The following is a 21122-nucleotide window of genomic DNA, read 5'->3' as shown; positions in this document are numbered from 1 at the left end:
GATCAGGGAACCTTCTTTTTAGTGATACTGTCAATCCATCCAGCGTAATTAGCAATATGAACGTGATCTATAGATTCAGAATGAGATTGGTCAATTTGTAACAGATTGTGAAAGGCGAAGAAGATATTCGTGTATCGTGGAGAAACCGGTCGTGGGCTGTCGAAGAGTTTTCAGCAACCTTGTGAGTAGTTTCCTTTATGAAAATATACTGCGATATCTCGAATATCGTGCCAACTGAATCATGAGGCGGCCTGTGTGCAGCACATTCAGCTGGAGGACATCATAAACGAGAGATTCAGTTGAGTCTCCCGTGAAAACCAAATTGATTTGCAAATGATTGTATTTCTCGAGAATTGGTATAGTTTTGTAGGACTTCATAGAATGGAAGGGATGGGGCTATTTATCTGCCTGCCGTTAGCTGTAAGCTCTAGACAGCTCAATATTAAGACGCGAACTTGATGACCAGAAGATCCTTAGTTTGAAACCAGCGTCTGCATTTCGACTGCTCCTGTGTAGGTTTGGGCAAACTGCCAGTATCTTAGCCCTCGTGCTTCCTTTGGGTGACATGACAGCTAGGCAACGAAAGGGCCTTACAACTGAACGAGCATTATTATTATTACTAATTGCTGTTGCCAATAGGCATGTAATCCAGGAAAGCGTTTTTCACCATGTTAAGGAGAAAAGGAGTGTCCATGTGTACAATCACCACCAACCTAGTATTTTTAATCGTAATGAAATTTATCGACCGGCAACGTGATTCAAGCAGAATCAGTTGTTTGGCGACGATCGAGGCACAGTTTGGTAAATATTTACTGAGGTTTATGTGATGGCTTCGAATACATCTTACACGAGCACAAATGCATAAATTCTTGCATATTTCGGACGAATGGCTCTCGTAATGTCGTTCATATTCGCAAGCACGCTCTCTAGACATTTTTTTAAGCGCCAGACCGGTTCTCTTGCCTCATCAATATTTTTCGGAATATTTGTGATCGGAAATTCTCCTGGCATTATATAGGCTTGAGAATATTTTCCCATCTTTCAATGTCGCAGGAAGCACCATAGACGGCGGCAGAATTCCAGTATGTTTAACACAGTACCGTCGTTCTTGAACAAGCTCTATGCGCCATATGAGAATAATACACTGAACCAAGGTTGGCATCCTTCAACCCGGGGCGGATTCTGAACAGATTTGCTGCTGATGTCCCAGATTGTCATGCAACATCTAGATCACAAACCGTACGATGTGGTGATGACTCCGCCCGTGTCGCCCTCGTGAACGCCGTTTTCAGAGTCGTATGTTCAATAGCCCGTTTCACCATTGCTATGCACGGCGATCGAAGGCTGTGCCAAGTTTGTGTTGAAGAACTTTTGTCAACTTCTATCGTAACAGGCAAGTGTGAACATGTGCTGTACGCTAAAATTCCAATAAGCCATCAAACACTAGCATCTACATCGGGTCGATTAAACCGTAGTACGAAGTTTTAGATTAGATCATCAACCTTTTTCACTGGCGGCCCACTTTGACTTGGTTCCGCCAGGTAAAAGTCCTTGAGATGTGCCAAAACGAATCCATTATTTGATCAGTTGCTCGTTCCGATCCAGGTTACTGTGTCACCTTACCGCGCCGCCACATGGCAATATCTCATAAACCAAAAATCGATGGCTCGGTAGTCAGCAGAATTCGCGTAGCCACCAAGATGTCTGACTTGGAGTAGTTGCTAAGCTGCTTCGGTCGCACCCATCCTCGTATGTGCTTTACCATAGGAGATTTCGGTCATTGAGCTTGCACCACATTTGTCTGCCAGATGAGTATATCGGATGAGGTTACGAATCGGCCAGTAGACCGGTTTTCATAGTTTCGTTTTATTGCGGCGAAAATGTAACTTTGTTAGATGCCTGGCTTCGAGAACTCAGGATATACGACAGCGGTAATCCCAGCAGTCCTCGACTCGTTCAGGATCTGGCTTCACCGTGCTTGTTGCAACGTCCTAACCCAGAAAGATGACGGTTTTGGCAGCGTAGATGTGTCGCTGACTGTTCGGAATTGAGCGGTACTTTTCCACTAGAGTTGGAAACTTATGTAGATTCCTTCAGAAAGGTCTCTGCCACAAGTGGTGACGCCACTAACATAAGCGCCCCCGGAAAGTATTCATTCGTATGAATTCGTCAGTACTGCACTGAAAATAAGCTACTCCGGACAAGGTGCTACAAGATCGATAGAAATCGCTAAAATCTTCGAAGCTGTAGTGAAATTTATGCTATTTCCTGATTGTAGGCACTTCCAGTGGGAATCGTATTAAAAATTGGCAATTTGTGTGTATTCGAGATAATGGGTAGACGTTAAGGTAAGCAAAACAGTTTGTCATCTAACCATAGTTAGTAAGGGCACTTTTTCTAACGCTTATTTGTTGTGACTAGCAATTGGATTCTTCAGGGAGGACCATGATGGTTAGTTGATCCCCTGCTTAACAAATAGGTAGTGTCCAGAGCGAATAAACATTTTGTCTTCGGTAGTGTTGTCCAGATTTAGGTGTCATCGGCCGGAAGCATGATGCTATGAAAAGTAGGGAGATTACACGCGCTATACTAAGACAACACAGAGAGGCGAAAGGTTATTTGCTTTTGATTTTTGTTTCTAAGATTGGTGGAAGTATGGGGAGATTAGGGAATTTTCACTTGAAGTTTCGTCCTGTAAGTGAATCCATTTATGCTGAAAAGCCAAGGCCGTACACCTGTTTCATCCTTATTGAGAGTCATTAGCATGTCCCGAAATTCCAGAGTTTTGAGCCAATCTCATGCGACTCAATGAATGTGATGGCTGATCTATTCATCCTTATGAGAGTCATTAGCATGTCCCGAAATTCCAGAGTTTTGAGCCAATCTCATGCGACTCAATGAATGTGATGGCTGATCTACTCAGTTGATTTCCAAAACTTTCTACTAAAATATGGTACAGCATAACAGAACTGATGCATTGGTGATAGTGCTACGTAAAAGAACTTGTCGCACGTTCAATTCGGCGCAGGATCGGCTGCCATCTCCCCCGGAATGTGTCAGCTCATCAAGCTGTCACCGGCATACTTTTCAACCGATGAGACAAATGGCGTATGAGTTCTTGTTCGGCTTATGACCTGATGTAACTAGATTATACTACAAGCATGTGTTGTTGCGACGCTCCTGGTCATCATAGATAGTTCCCGGCCCTCCAACGACGTGTGGATGACGGCTATAGTCATGGGCAGCGTACTCCAGGCCCCATACTGGTCATTTGAGGGCCAGGCCCTTCAACTAAAAGCAGTGGACAGGCCTCTCCTAGGAAAGCCCTCCACTTGGATGAGGGCAATCGATTATTACTCCGGCACTCGAAAACATCGTGAACACATCACTACCACTCAGCTATTTCTCTCTTACTCTGCTCATAAACTCTACTTCCATCTTGCTCTTGATGTATCACTGTTTTCCATTCAGGGTATCCGACTACTGATACCAGCCAACTTGCTACTAGTTGTGTGTACAAACCACCGTCTTCCACTCCTTTTCAACGTCCACGCACTGCCTTCAAATTGGACACGCTCGATATCGAAACCTCAATGCTTGCTTGTCGACAAGGTCGCGGGTTTGAGACTCCTTACTGTCCCGTCAGGTGCTCACTGCCCATGATTCCTAATAAGGATGAAACAGATGTACGGCAATCCTCGTTTTTTCCAGCATACATTGTCTTCTCCTGGAGGACGAAGTCTATTAAACCGATACCAAGGAAATGTGTGATCTTCATCAAAAATCTGCACAGCAGGGCTCCTAATTTCCGCGAGTTCAAGGAGCAAATAATTGTCTCCAGATGGCCTGGTTAACCACATCTCTCTTAATCTAACGGGAGAAGCCGAATCAGCGATCGTAAAACGGATGACAAACATTTGCCCAACTGTTGTTTTTTTTTGGCTTATCGGCGAACTCCTCAAAGGGTAACTTAAAGACGAAGAGGTTACATGCAAGTTTATGTGGTGGTGCCTCCTCGTCAAACGATCTCTGATGAGAATATTCCTTCCCTGAGTTTTTTTATTAGGCAGGTGTTTGATAAGTGGGGATATTTGCAACTGAATTGAATCCACACGGTAATTTCAATGAATGCCATACGCCTGATTGAGTGGAAGGGTACTGCTCATTTTTCAATCGACATTACGCCAGGGACCAGATCACTCGATGCTACCTGTCAGTTGAGACGTAATCTAGATTCCCATCAAACACAAGGTGTATACGTTTTTTTAAGAAGTTTTTGATTCGCCTCATCGGTGTTTTTCTTATTTCCTTATTTTTGAGTGGCGTGAACCTCCATGTTTCTGTTCACTTTGCCGCCCACAAATATCTGAGGCACACTCCACGTGGTGAGTTCAGTTTGCGATGAGGCTTGCGTCTCTGAACAACGCTCAAAGGCGGAACCCGTTCAAATCATTGGCTGCGGTTCCTGCTGGTCGTCAGTTTGTTTCTGGCACCATCAGAAGCTATGCCTTGTGCGTCGTTTCAGTGACCGAAGTCTTTTTCGCTTGACTCCGAGATTTTCTGTTTGATCCTTTGACATTAACGATTTTGTCTTTCCATATCGCTTTTCTCCCACGCGTGCGGTTTGCAACTGTTTTTCTACCGCGGTGGCTTGGAGTATTCTATTTTCTTCTAGCACAGCAGTATCTTAGCGTAAACAAATATTTTCAGAAAAAGAAAATGATGGGATTTAGTGGATAATTTGCAGCAGCAGTGGGGAATCGCACTCATCTTTTCCTCTCCCAGCTGCCGCGTCTTCTCCATCTAGCCCGTTGATCACGAATAGTAGCGGTACGGCCGTCGTAGGGTGGCCACATTCGAGTACACTTTGTTGGTTGGCCCGGAAGCTATTAAACAGGAGCCCTAGAAATCACAAAACAACCGCTCGGTGCCGTGACCGTATACAACTTCATAAAAATCCTCTCTCCATCCTTAGACACAATCCGTAGACACCTAATCTGATAAATGTCAATCACAAAGGGGTTGATCGTCATCTGTCCGATAACAGATGAGGGAGCATGAAGTTAACAGAAGGGGATTCCTTCTTACACACACAGCTGCCGATCCGAAATACTGTTGGCGATTAGTTTACGTGGTTACAGACTAGAGTCTCTAATACCTTTGCCAAACGTGGTGAGTGGTACTGCAAAATACATTTAGGGCTCAGGTTTGGGCAAGGCGTCTATCGTATACCATTCCTTTGTGTTTGGGTGTCAACTTGACGCCATGTCTCATGATTTGGAGAACTACCAAACGGGCTTTAGTGTCCTTTCAGCTTTCGCTTATCTCTGTTTTCCCTAGGACACTCGTTGGAAGGAATCTTGGATATGTTGAACTTAAGCTTGGTTAATGGAACATGGCAAATGACCGAAAAGCAAATGTGTGCGATCACTTGTGATCAAAGGGGGACTACTCTGTTACAGCCCAAATAAGAGGTGTTCGGGTCTCCCGCAAACTTCGCACAGAGTAAGCCGATACCAGTCCAACAGAAGACGTCTCAACAAACGGCTGTTTTCAGCGCTAAGCTACAAATGAATTTGAAGCAGAGTTCCTCACCGGAGTATAGGAGAATCCATTTATTTTGTGATGCTGGAAAAACTGGCTAGATGTTCCGGTATCTCCAACGTGTAATCGTACGTTCTAGTGAAAGCTCGTACTTATATGGCAACTTAAAACGGTTTATCGTGAACCAGGCTAGGAAGATTTCTAAGGTTCTTCAAGACTGGTGATATATTTGAAAATGAATTGAACCCATTCTTTCTTCATCATGCAAGAGATGGATGGTGACTGCAAAGTTTGCTACCTGAGACCAGTGCATGTCGCATGCCACTAATCTTAAGCTCTAAGGATATAGTCAAGGTCATGTCTATGAAAAGCCCGCCTTTAGCTGGAACGCATGCTGTGGTAACTAATGTGCAACTACAGTCGCCCCTTATTGAGGCCGCCTGAAGGAACCAATCAAAATTGGTCTCTTGTGAAATGCGGCAACCAGTGAAACAAGCATCACCGCCCAAATAAGTTTTAAGGCATTAAACCAAGATAGAATCCTTTAAGGAGGCGGTCCGTTCAGGAGGAGCAACTGTATGAAATGATACTATCAGGAGGGAGGGTTACGACCGTGACGAGCGGCCGTGCAATCAGAACTCCAGATCCCGCGGAATATCAGCTAATTTCGGCAGTTCAATCGATCTTATAGACAGTAGTAGGTTGAAGTAGCATGATTCTTTCGATCGGTATTTTTCCACCCAAATTCAATAGCACATTCAATATTGTGCGTGGAGGTGTGCAACTAATTAAGCTATGAATGTCAGTGCAGTGTTTTTCACGGTCACCCTAAAACCAACAGAAACCAGGCGGAAACTAGCGTATCCCAGACGGAGTACGTCTCTGCTTTGTGCACCTATTTGATCAGGAGTGGCTTCCCCATTTGATCAGGAACGGAAATAAAGAAATGATATATCGGAAGGATGAGCTCAATTCCTGCAATCAACCGGGAGAACAAAGTTCAGCCCCTATTCCCCAGGGTGATTTTGAGTGGCACCGTTCACCCGTAAACCTCAGGTTGATAACCGCCCTGCAATTTGCCGTGAATCAGTCACCAAAACAGTTCGATGTGAGATTGGTGACTGGCGTTCTCCGCCTGGATAGCAATCATCACACCCAGCTCTGTCGAAGAGGCACCGTCGCAAATGCCTATCAAGGCACACACAATGAGCCTTTGTTACGCAATGCAGCCATACCATAGTTGAAACAGCGTGGCATAAAGCTGGAAAATGCACGTTCACATGCCACTGGGAGGGTATAGTATGTAACCTTACCCAAAACAGCAACACTGTGCTACCCTCGGTGCTTTGCATAAAGTCCTCAGGCATACTGAAGTTCCATAAGCAGACAAGCGCGGCCGCACCATTCGTGTTCGTCACGCTGCGCACCTCAGTCACTGTAACCATTCTTGTTACAAAGGATCACATCAAGCTACCCGTTCCGAGGAAAAACTAGTCTTCAAACAATGCCGCAGTCGCTAATCCGACAGAACGAGGGAGTTAGCGGAGAAATGGTAGTGGGGGACATAAGACAGGTAATATCCGAGAGAATAGAGTCTAATAAGGACACCTAGGTTCCACCGGTTGGGACTGCCCCAGCTATCCGGGCTCACCTTGTGTTCTTCATAGATTGCATGTTGGAAATGGAGTTCACGCGGGACAGCACATGTGTGTAATCGAAAACCTCATTTGAAGTAGGTAACGCCTATGCTTACTTTGCATGAGATACAATTGAACTACATGGAGTCGATACTTTCATCGATTAGGCTGGTCTTAGGCAGCAAATTTCGTGTACAATAGTGGTCTATTCCATGTCTGGGGAGCCGTTTGGTTAGGGTGAGAAAGGGACGGTAACAAAACTATTCACACTCGTCTTCACATTCTTATTCAACTTGTTTTACTGTCACTGAGGAGGCTAGGTGTGCGATATCTCAAAATAACAACTCACCTTTGAGAATTTCAGGCACACCATGCATTTAGACTTACTTTGGACACCTCGCCCACCGGATCTTGATCCCGCTGAACACGTATGGAACCATTCTGGATGATGGAAGCCGGAAGTAGTATTCACTATCAGAAATGTTCCGCACTTTGGAGTGAAATGAGGCATGATCCCATTGACGGCCATTCACCAATCAGTTACATTATGTCAAGAAGGCCGTGGGCCGCGAGGTCCAAAGCTGGACCGACGAGCCGCTATAATTCCATACACCTTGATGATGCGTAAGTTGCTCTTTTCAGGGTAAAAGTCGTTAACTGTTTGTCTGCGTTGTGTTTTACAAGGCATCGATTTGTTTCCAACCTCTTCAATGTGACCCAAAACGTTAGAACGAGAAAATGCATCGTAACTTGGGTTGGATGATCGAGCTGTACATTTGATGAACATGCTTCCAAATCCCCCAATATCAGCCAGTTACTATCCGACCTATGACTTGATTATGTCGAGCGGTGCCACCTGTTTCCGGCATTTCTATTCCGCTGTGGAGGGCTTGATCTACCCAATCGAGTAGTAAAGAAACTTCGACCTCTCCCCAATGAACAACCCCTGCCTGACTTACGGTCACATTCGGACGGCATGGGCTTAGTAGAGGCGAATTTTCTGGCCACGCTGGTGTTTATTTGATTACAAGACATCTTTATATTCCCATCAGGAAATCAAGCCGAGACGTGTTGAGCGCATAATAAGAACGGTGGGTTTAGTGATGAGCTAGATTCACCGAATACCGTTTTACCTCCTTCTCAACTTACACCAGTGTACGCGGACTGTCACTTAGGGTGCCCCCTAACGGCGCTAATGGACAATAGTCGTTAACTCAGTAGACAGAGGTGTGCCAAATGACGTGTGAAGTCTAAAGTGCGATGATGAGTAGCGTCCTGGGCAGCTCATTTAGTGCAGCATCCATCCGGTGACTGAGAGATCGATGGCACGTGCCCAGTAGTGTCACTTCCGTTTTTGCTAAGTTTGAACGGATTTCGCATCCACATGGACTGCATGGGATGAGGATACAGAATGTTAACAAGAACAGTATAGTAAATGTTAAAATTGCTGGTGTTGCTGATGTCGGGCGATGTCCTTTACCCCTTATTAGTGAAGTAAATAGCCTCTGTCCGATTTTTCAGCATACTGACACTCCATTTTCGCTACTTGCTATTGAGTATCACTTCCGATTTCCTAATTTTATGGAAGAGCCGGTAACTTACTGTGTCTCAGTTTGATATCCGTGCACAGGAAGCTCTGATATACGTTTATTCGAATTCAAGCGACCAACGGTGAGATGAAGCCAGGCAGGGGTTAGCTTTTCACGCGTAACCAGAGCTTGCTACTGCATCAGGGTAGTTTCTCGTACTTCATTTCGGAATGTCAACCCGGGAGCACCCGTATCGGCCGACGGACTGTCAGTTGCTCCCATTTAATTTGCCAAGAACAATACTACTAATGAGTAGGAAAGACTAAATGTGATTTACACGCCTCACTGTGCAACGTAGTGGACCGGAAATAAATACGCAGCGTTCGGTTGATGCTCACGGAGCAAGGAAAACGCAACACTATGAACCAGACTGTAAGATGGCAAAACAATGGAGACGTTACGTTTTTACTGGCTGGTGTTAAAATGAGGCTCATAAACGTCAAAAATTATGTACAGAAGATCAAGGTCAAGTTAGTTCCTGAAACTACGGAAGAATGGAACAAATGAATGCAGCACAATTATAAGGTTGCGAAATGACTAGCGTGTTGGAAGGGTCCGAATTTATTTATCACATGCACCATAGGTACTGTCGACCCTCCGGAAGGAATCACTACACAGCGACGCCATCAGGTGTGTTCGACGCCGAGGGTCGCGTGCGAGCTGCCGGGGGACTTAATGAGCGCAAAAGTTGACGGCGTTGTGAGTTCGCAACATCCAAGGTGGCCAATAAACGTTCGAGTTCTTGATTGGTCTTGTTCTCCAATTGAAGGGCGTCCTTCCTGTAAAGATGGGAACATAGGAGTGAGGTTCAATTGGGGTAACGGTAAACAACATTAGCCTAGTACGGGCCTAGGAGATAAGGTGATATAAACTATGAGATGTGGGTGGTGGGATATTGCGGCTATCGTGAGGCATCCAGAACAACTGTCGGCAATTCACACAATTGAGTTCCGTAGCACCCAAGCATCTGAAGCCGCAGTGAAAGGTGTACGTACAGCATCCTCACCATCATCTCGGGCAACAACGATGTGAGCACTGGTGCCTAACTGCCATGCAACTATGTCAATTCATTTAAATAAAGCCCTAACATGAAGAGAAAAACGAAGGGGGAGAGAAGGGGGGGTTAGTGCTGGCCTATCATAAATGCCCGAGGTGACCTCGCTTTCTCAACTAGAGTATCAGTCATGCGGTGTTTGTATTTTTTCGCGCTTGTCCGTCGAACTCAGGGCAGTGAGCTGACTGCCACCTTTCACAACGCGTACGAATATGGACACTGTAACATATATCACGTATAAAAAATCTTCAATTGAAGTGGTTCTTTGTTCTACCAATGCGACAACCCGTTCAAGATTAGCAAAATACACTCATTTGCAAGCAAATATGGTTTTGCAGTAGACTCACCTGGAACCCAGTTGAATCTCTCGTTTATGATGTTTTCGTGGGTGTCGAAAAATTTTCAGCAACCTTGTGGATAGTGTATTACACCTAAACCCGTTCGAAAACTTAACCACTTGTGAGAAGTGAAGTCACTTCTAATTTCCAATTACCAAACCCATGACAGACGTTAATTATAAAGCAGGGCGTGGTTGACTCTGTGAAACAATCTCGTCTGATGGAGTTCTTCTATGTGAAGTTAGATAAAAGTATAGAATTCATAGTTTTCGGCGCTTCCGTAAAGAAGTTCAGCAAGTTTCAGGAAGTGACAATACAGAGCACAGTAAGTAATGCACACTAATGCACAGCAAGTAACACAACCTCACAGTCAGTTGATTTGTTTTTCGCAGTGATGCACTCATTACAATGTGTGGACGGGGCAGGCCCCAGCAGGTAACGGGGTAGGAACAAGCAGGTCAAGGAAGTGCCGGGGTGAATACGACAAGGGTTTGGCTGGATGTGCAAGCTACATTAAATGCGAGCGCGGACCAAATGAGACCCTGAGATGCTTCCGAGGGACGGATTCAATCCGAGGGGCAGGATTTGGCGGCTTCAGGTAAGCGAATCGAACGAACAGTGTTGACAGCAAAAAGGACAAATAACACGGTACTAGTTGATGCGAATTTGGTGGAATATCAGAAACACCTACCGGGTCTTTTCTAACTCTGTGTTTATTCGTTCCAGCGCCAATTTGTAACGCTCGTGTTCTTTCAGGAGGTCACGCTGGCGCGCACGATTTGCATCCAGCAGCTGAGACCATGGAGTGGCCGCCAACTGCGCCAACTCAGCTGCAGGTCCAACAGGTAACGAGGCATCATTAATGGCTGCTAGTCTGTTCGCATGTTCCAGTTCAGCTATTTCTGGAAGCAAACAGAATACCAGTGAAAGTGGGAGGAACAAGGGCGATCCCATTAAGTAAAGGAAATCATACTGCGCTCTTATCTGCTGTTGTGCACCCATACAACCGTGATTTCGAGATTGGTTCAAGTCCGAGCTAGACACTAATAGAGCTGCTTGCCTCCTTCCTAACATGGCAGACATACGCGATTACCATGCGACGGAAACAATCAATCCGTGCTGGTTCAAACAACGAAAATGCTATGCACCCGCAATAAGTCCAGATGAAGCCCAAAAGACAAAATGATACCGGGCTTTAATCAATATACTATGCCAAAATTTGACATTGACTCATGAGCTAAAATAGCGCAGAATGTCTGAAGCAGACGCTAGAAGTCGCAATGTAAAATAGACCGAGCTCCACTAGGCCCGGTTTGACGTCGATCAGAATGCTAATGGAGCTTAACTTATTCTTGTTCGTGGAGCAAACTGTCAGAAAACTGCGCAAGGTTATATCAGCAGTAAACTATGTGGCCCAAGGTCAGTGGAGAAACGAAAAAACTGATAGCTTCTCTCTGATATGGTTATTCGGTCGGTTGAAGTATAACTACTCGCGGGTTGAATAGAGCACACTTCCTGCACCTCGAGGTTGGCCAGCTCTCTCATTGAGTTGGCTGCAGGATATTACAAAATTGACTGGTGATTTCATACAGCCTCGAATGACATGATGAAGTAGAAACCCATGCTGTTTCAAAAACAACGTAATTCGATGCAGACCGAAGGTATTGGAAAAAATGATTTCGCGCTGCTTCAAACAATGGAACAGCAAATTTGTAGCAAAATGCCAGAAGTTACTTCACCACTGGACGACTATAATAAGAAAAATCGTCCAGCTGTAACACTCTTCTGGTGCCTAGTTGCCATGCCACCCGAAGGGAGCACAACGGCTGGGATAGTGCCGGGTTTCCTAAGCCTAGACAGGAAAAGTCGAGGGGCATATTTTGATTAGCATTGGACGCCCATAGGTCTGTTGTCCCCCAAAACCTATCAGCATTGCCAAACTGTAGTCCCTTCACTCCATCCATAGAATATGTATACAGAAATGCCCCGTTCGAGGAAATCCCTTTGAGAGATTGGGAGAATGGTTCCTTCCTAAGCCAGGAAAAGTCGAGGGGCATATTTTGATTAGCATTGGACGCCCATAGGTCTGTTGTCCCCCAAAACCTATCAGCATTGCCATGCCACCGAAGGGAGCACAACGGCTGGGATAGTGCCGGGTTTCCTAAGCCTAGACAGGAAAAGTCGAGGGGCATATTTTGATTAGCATTGGACGCCCATAGGTCTGTTGTCCCCCAAAACCTATCAGCATTGCCAAACTGTAGTCCCTTCACTCCATCCATAGAATATGTATACAGAAATGCCCCGTTCGAGGAAATCCCTTTGAGAGATTGGGAGAATGGTTCCGCAACACACGTGCTACCTCACTGGAAGGCGGCCAATAGCACACGTTTTCTGCAGTGTGATTAGTAGTGCCAAAGTGCTTCAGCATACTGCATTTTTATGTGTTTGGGTGCCTTTCAACAGCTTTTGTGGACATGAGACGATCTTTTATTCTATCTGGAGTGAACAGAAGGACGTGAATGCGTTTACTCCCATGTTAATTTTTGGATTCCCCCGATCTTCCACCTCAACTACGACAGGTGGCGAAACTACATGCAGCAAAGATGAAAGTCTCATTAATCTGGCTAATAGATACAAAAAGCGCCATGAAATGAGCGAGTTTCAAGAACACGGTGAAAAAGGAAGCGACGCTTACCTTTGTCCAATCTTAGCAGACGGATTCTGTTCAGTTCTACCTCTTGTTCTTGATAGGCGAGCTGATCCTTAAGCTGCTCATACTCGTCGGAATCTGTCAAGGTAAATAAAGAGGACATGGTGTTCAGTGTTCACATAGTTGGGAACCCTGTGTTGTGGTGTAAACGCACTCACGGCAAAGTTTCGCACGATAAGAAAACGTGCTGCAAGAGAATATGAAGCGACCAATCTGGACTACTGATAGTGATTGAAAGTCACACCGCCCGTCTCCATTTTCATGCAAAGTATGGCTTGGAAAGCGTGCCGAGTAGAGTCGGACCGGCAAAATGGTCAGTGATGGTGAACGCCGCGACCCGACTCAGTGTCAGACGAACGGTGCACAATTGGGAGTGGGGTTTCCACCAGTCATAATAGGAGATGGATTAGAATTGGACGCACTACTCTCTAGAAGAAAGGCATTACCCTGGAAGGTTAACAGCAGCGTTCCCATCAGCCACAGTCTGGTGTTCATCTCCCTGAATGGGGATCAAACACAGTGGTACTCTCAACAAACAACCTCCTTACATGCAAAAGTGACAGCACCGTTAGCGTAAAACACTAGCGTGCCACCGTGTCAAAGTATCGAAACAGAGCCCTTCACTGAAAAGCGAAAGTTTAAAACAGTGGGACCTTTTTATCCATTTGCCTAATACGATAAGGACTCGGGGTGCAGACAACTCAAGTTCAATGCCAAATTCTAGTCCGGTTTCTCTTCATGAGTCAGAAGAGGGAAATGGTAAGGATTTCGAGAGGACGCTATGCAATCCCATTTCAAAGAAATCTTACCGCAGCATTTACACATTTACATCTACAAGGCGTTGAGTTCGTCCAAGCAGAACCAGCCACTGTGGTTAAACGATGTTCACACAGGAGATCCTTTATGGGGTAAGTTAGTGAAAAAGTACCTAATTACGCAACAGTGTATTTAGACAACGATGACCAAAGGTGCTTCAAACCAAGATCGGAAGACATGACCGAAAAATGACTCACCAAAAGCCGTCTGCGAGCTGTTGGGAGCTCGCGCATCCTGTGCCACTTGTTTGGCTTCGAAGGTAGCTGACCGACGTAGCGACGGGCGTTTCTGAGCTGGCGTGGACTGTTCACGTCCAGAGTTCCAAGTCGGCGGTGGAGAAAACGGACCGTGAAATGCACCTGAACCCGTATCATGGTAAGAGAGGTTTGCCGGGAGTCGACTTTGGGAGCGCTGAGTTGGGACAGATGGGTGCTTTTTTGCTTGTATCTGACTTTGGGTTGGACGGGGAGACGGTGCCTCTAAACGACGCAGAATGAACTGTACATTGGATGGCTTTTCATGTAGGCTGCATTGGAGAAATAGTGAGGTTTCAGCGAAAAATTAACACGATGGTGAAAAGACCGCTGTATCTGATCTATAGGAGTTTTTTGAAAAGGCTACGAAGAACAACATCGATGGGTATAGTTCAGACACAACAGGAATATGAACACATCCCTGAATTAGTGACCTCGTAACAGCGAACGGGCTATCGGGAAATCACCTTCAAGAGAATGAGATGCATGTCTCTATGGTCGAGATACTTCGCAAAATTTTCTCGGGGAGTTTTGTTCCAGACAATCCCTCCAGAGTTTGCACATCACTTTATTACAAAGTGGGACGTTTTAGAACCTGGCCTGTTTAGAATATCACCAATCAGTTCGCGGAATCATCGAAGGAGATATACAGAACTGTCTTAGATGTTTGGGCGCCAATATCGAGGCCTACCTAAGTATCTACCTAAGTTCTATCTAAGTATCTTGATGTTACGAAGCCACCATAGTCCCCCTTATAAGGAAGCTTCATACGCGAAAAGAACTCAAACGTGGTCTGTGAGTGGACAGAAGATCGTGGTTAACGAGAAAATTCAGGAGATGGAAGGGGTTAGTACAGTTGGGATTTCACGAAAGCTGTTTCAGCCAAACCGCAAAACAGGACCTGGGAGTGTTTCAGTTGATGAGTTGATCAAAGATGGTATTAGAAACCTGACACAGTAGATACCAACGCCCAGATCGTTGGGCGGAATATTTCTAATGACAGTTTAGCTGAAAACGCGTTCTTGTGTGTGTTTAATTCGACCAGTCATTTTGAGCCTTGGTTTGTGAGTACAGACTCACCAACATTTTCTGGCGTACCAAAATACCTTCGCCTTGAAGTACCGTCAGACTGTTCGGGCAAATGAGCACTATGAATCGGTGTTCTGCTTTGACTAGTTTGTTAGCATTTATTTGGAAACGAGAACAGGTTCCAGAGAATTATAGATTATGCTATCTTAGTCGTCCTATACAAAAAAGGTATCTGAACCAGCTACTCAAACCATGGGGCTATAAGCCTTACGCCTGTTGTAACATGGCTACTGGCTTCCCTAGTATTATGACGTTCAATTTCGGCAAGTTGGATATAGGTATGAGTGTGGCAGGTAGGAATCACACCTGGTGGGGGGGTGCACTGACCATGTCTTTAGATCGCACCAAGTGCGTGAACAACGCCACGCATATCACCAACTAACAATCCTTGTTCTTCAAATTTGACGGGGCCCCCAAACTTTACTTTCTAGACATACTTTCCCAGGCGGGATGCCTTTGAAGTCTTCTTGTCTTTCGTCCTCGTAAGTCCGGTAGGGTAAGAGTGAACCAAAACGCAGATGCCAGGTGTCAGCAACGAATTTCGCTAAAGCCAAGACAACCGTACGGATGGTCTTGATTTACGGGTAAGAAACTTGGAACCGAGGACCTTACACGCCTTCAAACTCTTGATCACCATTATCTCCGCAGTATAGCAGGACGTAGCTGGCTGCGGTGCGTACGAAAGGTAGTGGCACTTAAGTAGATACTTGGTAATGAACCAGGATCATAAGAAACAGGCAAGCTTACCAGATTAGGGTAATTGGAGCGTGTACTATGCACGTCCAACCACTGTCTACCAAGGGACGCGTTGCCTTTGTCCGAGGCCATTGTTGAGGCAAGACATGACATGGTTTCTTCGCACCAAGTTCCCTCTTATATAAACTCTGTTAAGGCTTTCTTTCCTTATGGTTCGGCGCTATTATGTATTACTGGTGTAGTTCTGCCAACACTGATGGATTTACCAAAGTATTACTATTTATATCGGTCAGCAAGCCATTTACATTTGAACTCTGTGAATAACCTCTGGAATATCGTTACAAGAGGACTAAACAACCGTGGGTGCCAACTCCAGAGCCAAATGATGTGTATATGGCAACAAACAGAGGGGGGGGGGGTAGTATAAAATGCTTGCTGAGGTCGCACGTAGGTGTACCTACCAGAGTATAATAAGACATGTAAACCCACAGACCACGGCATTATTGGTCCTTGGAACTGCGTAATTATTCTGCATCACATAGCTTTCGTGAAGGACCATTTGCAAACAAACGACATGAAAGGTACTGATCCCTTAATTTCCCACCGAAGACTAAGGCTGCATAAGCGAAACCAGAATTGATAGCTATTGCATGAAACCTACGGATCTAATAAACAAAAGTGAGTAGCCCTTTCAGATAATCCCCAAACCAGAGGATGACCACCGTTCTGCTTGAATCATTCTGAATTGGGCACAGAAAACAGTACGCTATTCGGCAAACGATGATTCGGACCGCCCAACACATAACCAGACCATCACAGCTTCTAGTGATGGACAAGTTCTTCGCTTGAAATCTCTGCTGCACAACTGAACACCCATTTTCTGATCGGTTGCGGATTCGCCAATTCCAGATTACACGAGCTTCGGTACTTATGAAAGCCATCGAAAACCTGATGATGTCTCAGTTCCGCTGCTCACAGAGGCCACGTCTCAGCCATACATAAAAGCAGCCTCTACTGCAGCCTGGATACCCACGTTTCTTGAGATCAGGGTGTTATATATTTGCTCTGTTTTTCAAATAGTGTTTACGATTCATCAAAGACTGCAAAGACTATGAATCAGCCATCGAAACCTTGCGAGAAATTTACGTACAGCCGAAAAATGAAGTTTTTGGACGACGTCTTTTGAACACTTGTAAACAGGACGGAGCTCAGAACCTTGATCAGTTTGTGCAGAAGCTTCGCAATTTATTGCCAGACTGCCGCTTTACAGTCGTCAGTGCAGAACAGCATACCGATGAAGCGTTACGGGACGCATTTATTAGTGGACTTTATTTCAATACTACACGCCAGAGACTGCTGGAACATAAGTCGCTGGATTTTAGAACCGCATATGACCATGCAAAGTCCCTCGAACTAGCACAAAAACAGTCGTTGTCGTTTTTTGCCGAACACTCAACTCCCCTGTGCCACCGTATCGAACGACTCACCAAAGTCTCCACGTTCTCAAACGTCATCGCACGAGCAGGCGACTGCTGCCAGTGTGGGGTTTTTATGTTTCTTCTGTGGCTATGCTCGTCACCCGAGATATAAATGCCCCGCTAAGGATGCGACCTGCAAAAACTGTGGGAAAAAAGGGCATTTTCAAAAGGTTTGGAGATCTACTGGTCCGCGGAACACCTCATCTGTTTCAAGCGCGCTATCGTGCGTCACTGCAGCGGCTCCCGAGTGTCTAAAACAAGCGGTCACCGATGTGAAAGCCAATGGTGTTCCGCTTCGAGCTCTTGTTGATACTGGTAGCTCAGAAAGTTTCATTTCCGAAAAGGTAGTCCGTCGTAACAAGTGGTGTGTACTACCACCGTCATCTGAGATAACTTTGGCATCTAGCCAGCACAAAAGCTTTACTCTTGGACATTGCTTCTTAACGTTGCAACACAAACAAAACAAGTATCCCTCTTTCAAGTTTTCAGTATTACGTGACCTCTGTGCAGATATTTTGCTAGGACATGACTTTCTTAAGCTTCACAAGTCCCTGGAAATCTCATTCAACGGTGACAAACCTTTTTCCCTTTGTGGTCTAATTGCTGCCAAAATTGAACCTCCCACTTTGTTCGAGCATATTGACCCAAGGTGTAAACCAATCGCCATAAAGTCCAGGCGACATTCTGCAGACGACGATTACTTCAGTGCTTCTGAAGTAAAGCGTTTACTTGACCAACACATCATTGAACCCTCGAAGTCCTCATGGAGAGCGCAAGTGCTCGTCACGACAAATGAACGACAGAAGAAGCGAATGGTGGTTGACTATAGTCAAACTATAAACCGATTTACGCAACTAGACGCTTATCCGCTCCCCAGACTTGAAGATTTAAGTACTAAAATAGCTCAATATCGTATTTTCAGCACGCTTGATCTTGAAAGTGCGTATTATCAGATACCCATTAAAGAAAGCGACAGAATCTACACGGCTTTTGAGGCTTGCAACAACCTCTATCAGTTCCGTCGAATACCTTTCGGAGTAACGAATGGGGTAGCCTGTTTTCAAAGGGTAATGGATGACATAATACGCGCCGAACAACTTACCAGGACATATGCGTATGTGGATAATATTACCATTTGTGGAAAGAATCAAGAAGAACATGATCGAAACCTCCAGCTTTTCCTCACCGTAGCACAAAAGTACGGCCTTCAGTTAAATCACGATAAAAGCACGATTTCCACCACTAAGCTGACTCCTCGGCTATGAAATTACTGAAGGTATCATCAAACCAGACCCTGAACGCTTCAAGGTATTGCAAGAACTGCCCGTTCCGAACGACATCAAGTCTCAACAACGAGTGGTAGGATTGTTCGCGTACTATTCTCGTTGGATAAGCCGTTTCTCGGATAAGATCTACCCAATCACTTACAATACAACCTTTCCTGTCCCTGAAGATGGCTCAGTGGTATTTACTGACCGGAAGTTCCGTGGTTCGAACCCGACCTCTGCATAGGCTTGAGCAACCTGGCAGTATCCCAGCCCTCCTGTTTCCTTCGGGTGGCATAGCAGCTAGGCACGTAAAGGGTGCTACAGCTGAATGGTTTTCACATTAGTTTAATCACCGTATGTTCTCACTTGTTCTTGCCTGAATACATAAAATATGGGGTCAAACAACATGCTGCTGTGGCGCACACACAATGCCCCCATACTTTCATGGTGTAAGCCCACGCACGGACTATTTGATTAGGATTAACCGAGCATGCACGCATACAATGTACCATACAGTGCAGACGACAGCTCAATGCAGGTGAGCTTCCAAAAACATTTGGAGGCGAAGACAATCCAGGCAAAAAATTTCCTACTGAGGATGAAGGTCCCCATAACAGAAAAGAGTATGTTAGTATAAAGGGGAAGTGATGTCAAACGCATCATGGGAATTTCGCTTACTCACTTCCGAAAGAAGTCCATCATTTTCTCATCAGCAGACAGGGTATCCTCACGTCCTCTGTAAACTGCCACTAGGGTGTAAAATCCAGGGAGGTTAGCTGCTTGTGCCAGTTTTATTATGATTTCCTCACAGGTTGTCGATTCTGTCACACCAGATACCTCTCTTATAACACCCTCAACGGATACTTTCAAGTCCATTGTTAAGCAAGCCGCTTAACGCTGAGATCGAGCACTTATAGGCTGAAAGAAGCAAGCGAATAAAACAGGTGAGGGCTCGGTGTATAGGTAGGTACATTTACTCCAACCACACTTCCCTATAGGCAAGATGACACAATGGGATTTTCTGGTGCCCGAGTACCCGTCCAAGCAGTAATTTAACACTTCGAAAAAAGCATTTCGACACTGTGAACCAAGATAGTGACTATGCTATGTGGGAACTGTTTGATCTAGCTGATTGCCGTAGACACATCAATAACGTATCCATAGGTACTTAGTTTGCGAAAGGACGGACAATCAATCTCAGGACAACCAGATAGAGAGATACGCACATAATACAATAGGAAGCAAAGGCGATGGCAAGCACCATATTATTACGCAGTAGCAATCACTCAAACAGTAACTGCCTCGGAGCTCTGTTCTAGTGCTTCAAAGGCACCGATGGTCCAAGACTGGAGTCCAAGATGGCGAGATGGCTCAGCGCGAATTTACTGACCGGAAAGTCCGTGGTTCGAATCCGACCTCTGCTTCTCGACTTCCCCTGCCAAGGCTTGGACTTCCCAGCCCTCGTGCTTCCTTCTGGTGGCATGGCAGTTAGGTACCGAAAGGGTGCTACGGCTGATTTTCCAATGTGTTAGGCGCGCAGAGGTCACGTTTCTGACACACGCGGCGATATGGAGCGCACTGCAGCATCGTAAACTCAATCTATGACGGATAAGCTGATGTGGTGCCTACGCCACAGGTGATGCAGGTTGGCAAAAGCTTTTCTGACATTCTCGATTTCAATGAAAATGTAGTCCTTCGCCATACCACAGGACTGACAAACTTATCTAGCACCTCAATCGGCTTATCCACAAACCGGAGGTTTGAACGAACACCAGTCTTGTAGCAGCATCATACACTTTGCAGATGTGAGGCGCATACGAAAAGCCGTGGGGCCAACTTATTAGGATTATTTACGATTGTATGGATTGTCATGACACCAGGTCCAAGAAAAGCTGTCATATGCGTACTCCACATTTGCAAAGGAACGTCCTCGGAGCGACAATATCCATTGGTCCGTTGATTGTATCGGAGAGGATAGCTGAACGGATAGCTTTGAACGCCACTAGATCCTTTTACATAGTACCATGCTTCATCCTCATCCTCATCACGAACACTGTGTTGGTTGACTGCAGAGTAGTTGTACTAGCTCACGAAGAGACTGGACCTTACCGTGGTGTGGCGGTTTGTGTACCTCGGAGACCCATCGAGCTATACTGGGGAGTGACCGCACGATGCTCACAGTCTCTCATACCAGGTTGGTCTATGGGTAGAGGTCTGACGAATACAGTCTTCTGGCCCTCCACGTTGGGGGTTGGAACATGTATGGCGACTTGTTCCGTAGAAAACGTAATGCATTTGCATTTCCCCGCCAAACACCGCTGTCTTGCGGTTAGGCTTTTGAGCCAAAGGCTTTGGTTGAGGACCCTAATCGTCCTCCTGTCTAGGTGTGGGCGCCCTGCAGTATCCCAGCCCTCGTACAACCATTACCTACACAACTAACAATATTCTCATGCCACATCGGCCGTCGTGTGGTGGCATCAGCCGGGTCGCCTTACTTGCTGCATACAGCAGGGGGAAAGCGAAAACATGCTACTGCTGATGCCTCCCTTCTTTCGCATTCACGTTTTCCTTCTTTCATCCTCCCCCACCGAGATTCGAATACTTTCTCTGCAGGTCCTATCCCTAGGACTGACCGTTTTGCTCGCCCTG

At 45.6% G+C, this 21122-nt stretch overlaps 2 protein-coding genes across 2 annotated transcripts; one reads left to right on the top strand and one right to left on the bottom strand.

The window, feature by feature from the left end:
• Positions 1 to 9180: 9180 nt before the first annotated feature.
• T265_10684 (hypothetical protein) lies at positions 9181 to 19389 on the bottom strand (the record flags this gene model as incomplete). Its single annotated transcript, XM_009177139.1, has 5 exons — positions 9181 to 9549; positions 10854 to 11064; positions 12858 to 12950; positions 13886 to 14214; positions 19156 to 19389. 5 exons carry the CDS (start codon positions 19347 to 19349, stop codon positions 9381 to 9383), a joined length of 996 nt encoding a protein of 331 aa, XP_009175403.1.
• On the top strand, positions 13183 to 13449 carry T265_10685 (hypothetical protein; the record flags this gene model as incomplete). Its single annotated transcript, XM_009177140.1, has 1 exon — positions 13183 to 13449. One exon carries the CDS (start codon positions 13183 to 13185, stop codon positions 13447 to 13449), a length of 267 nt encoding a protein of 88 aa, XP_009175404.1.
• Positions 19390 to 21122: the final 1733 nt, after the last annotated feature.

Source organism: Opisthorchis viverrini (genome assembly GCF_000715545.1).
Source record: "Opisthorchis viverrini unplaced genomic scaffold opera_v5_395, whole genome shotgun sequence".
In the NCBI taxonomy this organism is placed as follows: domain Eukaryota; kingdom Metazoa; phylum Platyhelminthes; class Trematoda; order Opisthorchiida; family Opisthorchiidae; genus Opisthorchis; species Opisthorchis viverrini.
This window is presented reverse-complemented; position numbering and strand designations above follow the sequence as displayed.